General features: G+C 36.0%; 2 protein-coding genes across 3 annotated transcripts in view; both read left to right on the plus strand.

Annotated features, from left to right (window-relative positions):
• The window catches only part of LOC122571273, a 22,591-nt gene extending 14,484 nt beyond the window's left edge, over positions 1-8,107 (plus strand). For both annotated transcript variants that reach the window (XM_043734843.1, XM_043734844.1), the window contains exons 2-3: positions 7,505-7,829; positions 7,966-8,107. In XM_043734843.1, coding sequence (XP_043590778.1) covers positions 7,505-7,829; positions 7,966-8,005 — 365 coding nt within the window. In that variant the 3' untranslated portion in view covers positions 8,006-8,107. The remainder of the gene's footprint in view (positions 1-7,504; positions 7,830-7,965) is intronic.
• Positions 8,108-8,374: 267 nt separating this feature from the next.
• Positions 8,375-10,401, plus strand: LOC122571269 (eukaryotic translation initiation factor 5). Its single transcript, XM_043734838.1, has 3 exons — positions 8,375-9,443; positions 9,528-9,713; positions 9,797-10,401. The coding sequence occupies exons 1-3, from the start codon at positions 8,388-8,390 to the stop codon at positions 9,917-9,919; spliced, it is 1,365 nt and encodes a 454-aa protein (XP_043590773.1). The 5' UTR covers positions 8,375-8,387; the 3' UTR covers positions 9,920-10,401.
• The last annotated feature ends 96 nt before the right edge of the window (positions 10,402-10,497 follow it).

Here is a 10,497-nt window from a genome sequence, read left to right on the forward strand (position 1 = left end):
GCGTAGCGTGCGTTGACGTGGCCTCTTTCGCAATGTATCGTTCCGATTCTTGGTATGTATCGGAGAGTAATCGAAAATTGAATTGAATTTAGTAATTCTGTGATTATGAATAGATTTTATACCATCTTTCTCGAATATCTTAATTCAGTCTGTAATTCCTTTAATTTTGTTGGAAGTTTGCATCAATGATTACTGTTTTTCAGTGTTTTAGCAAATTTTTATTTATGGAGAAACGTTGATCTTGTTGCTTTAATTTATAATTAATTAACACAAATGACTCTTGACTGTTATACTAACAAATTTTCATCGTCCATTCGCGGTCTTCTAAATCCTAAACAAATCCATTTCGAAATTTTTTACAAATAATGATTCGACGTAAACGTCTTCAAACACTGTCTCGCCACTGACGATTTTTCCAAACTGCTATGCCGTATCCTTAAACTTTCGGAGAAGTAGAAAAATCATCGCCGAATGCTCAATCTTGAAACAATGACATAGCTACGATTACCTACTAATCGCCATCGTGGTTTCCATTCATCCGGGTCTTCCGGGTCTCTTCTCCTCTTCAGTGCCACCTCCTACGAGCAGCGTAACGTGCATTGACGTGGCCTCTTTGCGCATTCTGTGACACGATGCAACGTGACCGTGCGCACCGGCTCTCTGCTATTTCAATCTCCATATTCCACCACGAGGTTCATCTACGCGATATTCGCAGATTACTATCTGAATATCATATTATCAAACGTATGTCGCCAACAGAGTGAATTTCATCTTATCGTGCCACCGATGGGAGTGGTTTCGTACATTTTCGCGTCGATGAAATTGCTTGATAAATGATGGCGATCGCATCAGTTTCTGTGATACCGTGCTCTCTTCGTTCATTCCCTTGCCGCGTGTTAGATAACTTTTTCCCCTTGTAGCTCGAACATTTTTTATATTATACGATTATATATCGTACGATTTTTTTATATTATCGACCAGCACACTTTTACGGTGCAACTTTTTGAGATAAAAGGAGAGATTATACATATTTGTCAATTTATTTATACCGTGGTCTTTCTCTTCCCATATTTTATCGGTTATAATTATTGTTGGTGTGGCGAGTACAATGCGTTAATTTTTCTGATTTTCTATCCTATGATTTTGTGTGGGAGATGATTAATCTTTTTCGTTTCTAAGCTATGTTTTACTCGTTATCTAGGAAATTGTGTGTGGGTACTAATAACGATTTTAGTCGTCGTTTTATCGTTAAAGTGCGTAATGCTAGTGACCTGGTAGTATCTCCTGTTTTCTATATTTATTCTGTTATGAAATATTTTATCTAGAATAATTTTCCACATTAACGTAGTTCGATCGTTAGAACATGTAACACCGATGACCTACATAGTCTTCTATTTTCTATATTTTCTCTATTTATCTATAATCATTTTTACTATATTGTCCTAGTTTTATCACTACTATACGTAATGCCAATGTTCCGCATAATTATTGCCCCGTTAACCTCATCAGTACGAAACGCTTAAATATTCGTCCAAATTTCCCCTGATTAGTTTTCTTCATTGTTTTTTAATCGACCACAGATTCATGATTCATCCAATCTCTGCTCGAGAACAATTATCCAATCATTTTTTCATGGCTTCCATGGTTCGGAATTCCAAAGATTCTCTTAACGAAAGCCGATGAAAGCCGAAGAATCGGTGAATGCGAGGGTTAACCGTCTAAGAATCAGTTCACGAGCAGATGTTTTTATCGATCTGTTTCGATCAGGTGTCTTTTGGTTCGCCGATTGATAGCTTGCGGAATAAACAATTGCCGCTAGGGGCGCGGGTCGAAGGAAGTGGGTGAACGTGACGTCCCTTTGAGCTGCTCCTCCTGGGTTAAAAATGTTAAAATATCTGGCTCCTCTTTATCTACCCGCTGTGCCTCTCTGTATGTCCCGTTTATTACACGCGTAAACCGTACGAAAATTGTTATAGACATTGAACGCTACAGTTGAATTCCGTTCGTCAGAATAAAATTGTATTTAATATATACAATAATTAACTCTTCGTTGGTATTATTGGTGGAAACCTGAGATCAAATGAATTACAGTGTTATAATTGTACAAGCTTAACAGTTACAATGATGTGCAAAAATCTAGAATCACATAATTTTTTCATTTTATATTCCAAAGGCAACATCTTAAAGAATTTAATCTAATATTATATATATATATATATTTATAATAGACATAGTACTTTGGTGCTTGATATTAATAAAAATTCTCTCAGGTATTGCGTTTGGAACATAAAGAAAAATCTATTCTGCTGGACATTTTTTCCACATCGCCGTGGCTCTTGCGCTCCAGACAAGATTCTATCACTTTAATTTCGCTTCGGAAATTTTATATATTTTTGTATTCTTTATATCTTTACATAGAGATTTCTCATGAATTCTCAAATACATGTAGCTTAGCTATTATTCTCTAGACAAAATTACATTTTTTATACATTTTCGCATATTACATACGCTCTCGATATTTTTAAATATTTCCGTGTATTTGAATTTTCTATAAATTCACAATCATAGTTTGGCTATTGTACCACTGTTATGTTTACCGGTGTAATAATTTGTCTGGTCATGTAAATGGTGTAATTGCTATTCTCCATACGCGTGCACGAAATTCTCTTTCTATATAAATGGAAGAGAAGCTCATTTGACAGCCCGACTAGTATTATATTGATAAATGGTTATTGATACGAAGCATCGCGGTTAGAATTCTAAGCCGTTATTTTACGCCGCGTGCTGGACATCGGACCGCTCGATACACACGAGTGCCTGAATATTTTAAGAGAGCAAACGTTGATAAAGTGCAAGAAGGTATTCAATCCTGAGGCATTTGGGATTTTACTCGAAAAATATTTTTTTTCTTTTTTAGACTTTTAATCCACCATCGAGCGCCCACCATCATATAAAATCATTAAATACGGAAGAAAATTGCTTATATCCTATCGTCTCGTTATTATTATTTTATCTTCTACTAAATATAGGAACGAAATTTTATTACACTTTGTTACTATTTTTTATCAAATAAGGAAATAAAATAAATACGAAAAAATCGGAATCGATAATATGAAATCTATCGAACAACTGGAATAAATATTTTTTTAATCTTGTTGCTACGTAAAAGAAGAAGAGGAGAATTGTTATATCTTGTTGTGTTGTATTATTGCCGTATTTCATATTAAATAAAAAACAAAATCCATTACATTTTGTCATATTTTTATTAGTTTCTATCGATCGTATTTTAGATTGATTGCAGAATTTATATAAATATCACCATCGATATCGGTGAATAATATCGGAATTTACAGAATGTCGCGTTTGGTTTGTACGAATTTATTCGATTTGCGAATTCGATGCTTCCTTTGTGTGATTAATTCTCTCGCTATAAATACATGTCATTGTGAATATCTGTAGCTACTGGACATCGAACATTAAAGCAATAATTACTTTATGATAACGATTATTTATCTGATAGATTATCGATGCACTTGAAATTTCAGTTTGTCGTACTGCGTTTTTATATTATCGAAATGAAAAAATTAAATCTCGTAATCAGTTATATATGATATTTTATATACCGAACGTTTCATTTCTACAGGATTACATTTTATAGGAATTTTAATACAACATTGCATTATGCTAACGTAACGCAATATAAAATTATATAAAAATTAAGTCACTTTCGCATCTTTATATGTTATCGCAACTTTATAATTCGATCTATTATTACAACTAAATACTTGAATTAAGCAACTCTTAAGAAATGTAGAACGCAGGTGGTGAAATTTTTAATTCGAGGATACTGTGGAAAAGCTAAACTTTGATAGACGAATTTGTGTCTTATATGTTCAGATACTATGATCAAGTATCATTTTTGTGGATAATATAGACTAGTACTATCGTCCTGTGTATTTTATATAATGTCCTATTGTATTTCCCTTATTTTTCGAACAAAAATACTACAGTTGTACCATTTTTCCACATTTCCACTTAATTTATCAGCGTAGCTGGATATCGCAATCTGCTGTTATAAATTTCAATATCGGTTCCATCATAGTAACTTTCTATCATAATTTCAGACTCCAATCCATTGTTGCAACTTGCTATTTCAGCTTAGCATTTCAATTTCACATTTCAACACTTTTGCTCGATGACATAATACAACTATAACAAGCACTTTCACGTACGCCATTCTGCGGCTTTTCTTTCGTTATTATCATGCCATTTAATTCACAACTTCTCTTAGAAAATACAAATTTGTCGTGCAATATAAAGCCATACATTGGAACGCATCTGCTACGGTTCATTGGCTGCGCGGATACAAAGTTAAATATAAATCAGAGAAGAAAATGGCAAATGAAAATTCAAGAATAATACAACATTTCGTTCACCATTTTACGAATCTGTAAGGATTTCGAAGCAAGGAGAAGCGTAATCAACGCGAGAATTAATTCTCCGTAATGGCGATACGAAATAAAAGGTTTCATTGTAAATTTCCGCGTTACGTTGCCTCGCAATTGGAGCGTACACGGGCGAAATAGCTTTGCTCATCGTGGAAGACTTCCATGGAACGTTCACGTTACTGTTTATCGTTCTACGAGGTTTAAATTATTAACATTCGGTCAAGTTTTCCGCAGAATATTGATTAGATCATATATTCCGTATCCCCACTCTCTGTTTCCTCTTTTCCTGCATTCTAAATCAAATAATCAATTTTCCTAAACCCACTTCCTATATCCTATTATCACAAACGTATTACGAGTTACATAACAATTACAAGGGAAAACAAATTTATTTTTGAGTGGGAAAAATAATATATATGACGAGAAAGAAATGGTCACTTCTCGGAAAAGAAATTCGCTATTTCACAAATAGAAATTCGAAATGCAGTACTTCGTATGGTACACCCTATATATAATACGTAACCGGAAGCGTGGTTACGGAGTTACGAGCCATGTCTGGCTTCTTGTCGACAATGATCGCGTCGATATTACGGTTAATACGCAACCACGATTGTTTTCTATCGGTTTCTTATTTTACGTGACAGGAGGATTATCCGTGGAGCTTTGGAAATCTCAAACGTAAATCTCGCGAGAACGTTAGAATGTCATTCCCATTTCGAAATAGAAATATTACTCATCGTTTCGATAGAAATACGATATTATATTATCAAGCTGAGGATGTTTAAAATTGAAGATTCAAAGATACGTATAATGCGCGTGATACGCAGAAGTGTATAAAATATCCAAAGTACAGCGATCGTTATAATATTTAGTAGGCGAAGTAAATCGAGACTTACGATCTACTTGTCACTGGTGTTTAAAAAAAAAAAAATTGCTACGTCAAGACGCGCAATAATTGCAGAAAACATCTATAAAAGAAAATAGAGAATCGTTTAAGAAATATATTTTGAAGAATTTCACGATAAATCTTTGCTACTTTTAGTACAAACTTTTCAAAGAAAATTGATCATAAATTAGAAAAAAGAAGCGCGACGTTGAAAGAACGAAGATTGCAGAATATTTATGCAGAACATTTGCGGATAGTTTAATTCAGTATACGTATCACGATGGAAAAATCCAAGCTCGACGTCAAATATCGTGGCCTGGTTTTCGGGTCAAACCGTGTGGCCAATTTGGCTGTATGAGAAATTAAAGTATAGGTTGCTTGCCGTGTAGGTTTACGTAACACGCCTGTGCTTATCGTATAAATCGTAATTGTATCTGTAATTCGATCGCAGTTACGTTAATGTCCGTTATATACAATAGAAGAATCGTATTAACGCACGTAAGATCTCGGGGAAATCTTGGTGTTATTCAAGTAAAATCACGTGATATAAACATTTGTTTCATTAGAGAACAAGCAGAGTAGAATTACAATGATGGCTTATCGTTACTCCGCACGCGAAAAAATGTCCCCTGAATGTTATTATCTTGGCGCAGAAGTTTGACGATTCGTTAAGCCGAATTTACACTGGTTCAGTTTGTAGAAACACAGCGGATGAACGCTGCTTTCCGCGGATGAAACGAGGATGATGAATTCGGCTTTAGACACCTTGTTTAATAATAAGTAAAAATTACGATCAAGAGTAAGATTTATAAATTCAAGTCGAGATATTTAATTATTTAATTATTCAATTATTTAATCATCGATAAAGCAGAAAACCAACCGATGTTTTACAATATTCAACATGTATAAAGAATAAAAATTGAGTAATATAATACCCCGTTATTCCTCTCAAAGCATTCACCAAACTTAATTTTCTAACTCAATACTTTTCAATTTCTTCAATATCTTGCGTGATACATTTTATGTGCTACATGTTCCAGTGATTTCCACAATATTCTTTTTCGATTTATTACACAAAGGGTATATATGAAATTGTAATTTTACTTTGGATATTTTACATATTTTTCTAAAATATATGTATCCTATATATTGCTACACGTTTAAATTTCTCACAAATGCATCAACGTCCGCAATCTACTAATAATATTAGTTCAGTCGCGTAGCTTTCCACAAGTCATATGACGTGATAAAAGGATAATTAAAAAATTCTGTACTCGAATGATAAATTTTTCCATTAAATATAGTAGCACCGCCAACGCGAGCTGGTGCAGAAAACACTTCAAAAACGAGTGGATCCATATCCCGTTATCCTCAATCGTCTTTTGTCATACTTCGTCGTTCAGTTGTTTCATTTCTGACCGACGATGCTCATCGAAGGATCCTCGTGGCGTCGTTTCCGGTACTCATACCTCGAGACGTTCCTCTTTTTCGACCAGGTCCGCGTGTGATTTTCGCTATCATGATTTTCGCATGGTCGATCACCTCCGAACATCGGCTGGACGATCGTCAAATCGCCGCGAACTAAATGATATTAAAACACCAAGCAAAATTCACGAACGATCGACAAAGAAATCCCACGCACAAATGATCCACGAGCCATATGTTGAAAATCATCCTCCGATGTTCTCATTTTGCGAACGGTTTTAGTAGGCCCGACTCTTTCCATGTCTGCGAGGCGTCCCACGTCTTCTTCGGGTTGAGATGATTTGGCTGATTGAACGTAGGTTCGTTTTTAGTCGTCTTCGATGGTGAAAAGAGAGAGGGGGAGGGGAGAGTATGGTTTTGATGGTAATAATTGAGGTAATCCTTAAAGTATTAATTTTCAATTTCAAATGGCTAATTTTTATTAGGTTTCCTTTGATATTAATACATGGATATCGTGAGCCGTTATGTTAATGTTTGACGGTAGCTGACGTTTTGTTACCTCTCATCCAGCTTCCGAGAAAAGATATTATTCTGTATAATTGAGTGGTCAAATTGGAATTATAAAATATAAAATATATTAATGTTTATTGTATTAAATGTATAAAATGTAAATTAAATAAGTTTAGAACTTAGAGATTGGTTTTCTTCTATAGCAAATGATTAATTGGTCTTTGTTTAATTTCAGAAACATTCAGGATATCATCCAGAGGGAAAGGATCGGTGTACAGCAAAGGCGGCGGTAGTAGGACATTGTCCAAGCGATTTCTAAAAGGCAACATCATCACTTTCGACCGGTCTAATCGTTCGTTACGAGCCACTTGTGAGCTAACCACACCAACCTTGTACCCAGGCTTTCTTAGGGGCACAAGCAACGGGCAGGCAGCGTGTATGATCATTGAAGACTATCCCCCTCTGCCCACCAAACCGAGGCAATATTTGCATCAAGATACCACCCAACGATTTCTAAACCATTTAGTCCTGCCTAAGCACAGAACCTCAAAATTTTCCAGGTTAATATTTAGGGTAATAAATCGTATAGACATTGGCTCATACTCTCTTTGGACATGATCTGAATTTATGAAAATTATTAAATTATATACAATCCGATTCAAAGATTGAGTTTTTAATACGTATTTTAATTTTTAGTAATAGGCATCGGAAGCTACAGCCGTTCAGAGAAACGTGACTGGCGTCAGCGGGTAGTGCGGCACACGTTACCGCAGACAACGAAAATCACCCTGACTCGATACGTAACGAGCTACCATCGGGTAGCCATTGCCTGGCAACGTCGCTGTACAGCAATCAAACTGCCGCTGGAAAACGTGGAAAGTAGATCCAGGAGGACGAGGACGAAAACGTTACCTACTTGAACGTCAAAAGATTAGGAGCCAGGAGATCCAGAGAGAACAAGAGTCACCGATCGAACGAAGCTTTCAACAGTCTGACACTCGCGTCACCACTTGCCAACAGCTCGTTTTCACAACGACGTCTCGTCAGAAATTGCTGTTGTCGCTCGGAAGGGACATTAATTTAGCAAGGAGCAAGAGACGGAAACATCATCAATCACCATGGGGAGTGTCAATGTAAACCGTAATGTCAGCGATGCGTTTTACCGGTATAAAATGCCACGGATCCAAGCCAAAGTGGAGGGCAAGGGAAATGGTATCAAAACTGTAATCGTGAATATGGTCGATGTAGCCAAAGCGATTGGGAGACCTGCTACCTATCCTACCAAATACTTTGGCTGTGAGCTTGGAGCGCAGACCCAGTTCGATTTCAAAAACGAAAGATTCATTGTGAATGGATCGCACGATGCTACGAAATTACAAGATCTGCTGGATGGATTCATCCGCAAATATGTACTATGTCCGGCTTGCGATAATCCCGAAACCGAGTTGATGGTCAGCTCGAAGAAAGGAACCATTTCGCAAGGATGTAAAGCATGCGGCTATCATGGACTATTAGAGAGTAATCATAAATTGAACACCTACATCTTGAAAAATCCACCGAGTTTGAATCCTGCTGTTCAAGGCAGCTCTCTAACCGAGGGTAAACGCGGTAAACGTTCGAAACGCGCGAATGGTGAAACAACCACCACTACAACCACTGCTACTGCTAATGGTGATCGATCTGGTTCTCCGGAGAATGATACCAGCACCACCGACATCGTGGTCGAGGCTCCTGAAAAGATGGCGGACGAGAACGGAGATGACGATAATTGGGCAGTCGACGTGTCGGAGGAGGCAGTTAGAGCCCGTTTACAAGACTTAACAGATGGCGCAAAGGGAATGACTATTAGCGATGATCTCGATAAGACTGAAAAAGAAAGGATGGATATGTTTTATAAATTAGTTAAATGTCGTCGCGATGCTGGGCAATTGGATAATCATAAAGAGCTGGTTGCAGAGGCTGAACGTCTAGAGATCAAGACAAAAGCACCATTGATTTTGGCGGAATTACTCTTCGATCAGAATATTGCTGCTCAAGCCAAAAAGTATCGAGTACTTCTCCTTCGTTTTACCCACGATGATATCAAGGCACAGAAATATTTAATTAGAGGAATCGAACAAGTGATAGCCCTCCATAAAGATGCTTTGATGCCGAAAGTACCTGGCATTCTGAAGGTAAGACAAATTACTGACGTGAATTCTTCGGTAATTGTTTTATGAGTATATGTTTTAATTAATAGATCTTGCTTATTGTTTTAGCTCTTTTACGATGCTGATATTTTGGAAGAAAAAGCTTTGTTCGAATGGTCGAACAAGGTAACTAAAAAATATGTATCAAAAGATTTATCCCAAGAAATTCACGATAAAGCTGCACCGTTTTTAACCTGGTTACAAGAAGCAGAAGAAGAAGATTCTGAACCAGAAGAAGAAGACGACGATTTAGAGGTAAATGTCTGCCCTGTAAATAACTTATATTTCTATACAATTCCAAATTACACATATAAACTATATATTTGTTTTTGTTATAGATTGAATACGACGATAGAGCCAAACAATCGCTAAAACCACAACAGTCACCGCCTATACAGAAGCCTGCTGTAGTCAATGAAGACTCAGATGATGAGGATGATTTTGATATTGATGCCATTTAAAAAAAAAAAAACAAGATGCTCAGATGTCGGACATAAAAGATAGACAAAAAACTACAGGAAAATATATGTCCGATAAACCGATCATTTCTCACACGATACAAAGAGTCGCAATGCAATCTCTTATTATAATATAGCATTTTGTTATTTTAGGCCAAGGAGTGATTATAAATGCCATTACACGTATGAGAAATTTTAACTGTTCTCAAGTTAGCAATATTTATCTGTACGGTAATACTTTTAATTGTTTTTAATAAGGCGATTACGAATTAATCTATATCATTATTCTTAATTATTGAGAGGTTTTTAAAAGAAATGAAAACGAACGATGCTTCCATACATTGATATGCATCTCTTTTAGAAGAAAAAAAAATATTGATAGTTCTCTGCCGTTATTGGGAAGTTGGCCTGCTAAAAACGTTCTCTATTGTATCTATTTACTATTCAAATAATAATTATTCAAATAAATATGGTTTACCGCAATATATCAAGTTCTTTCTTATTTCCAAAGCATTTCCTCCATTTGAAAAGCATATGTATGTATATAGTATGAATAAGCAATGAAGTAAAAATAGGTATAA

Source organism: Bombus pyrosoma, linkage group LG9 (genome assembly GCF_014825855.1).
Source record: "Bombus pyrosoma isolate SC7728 linkage group LG9, ASM1482585v1, whole genome shotgun sequence".
Classification (NCBI taxonomy): domain Eukaryota; kingdom Metazoa; phylum Arthropoda; class Insecta; order Hymenoptera; family Apidae; genus Bombus; species Bombus pyrosoma.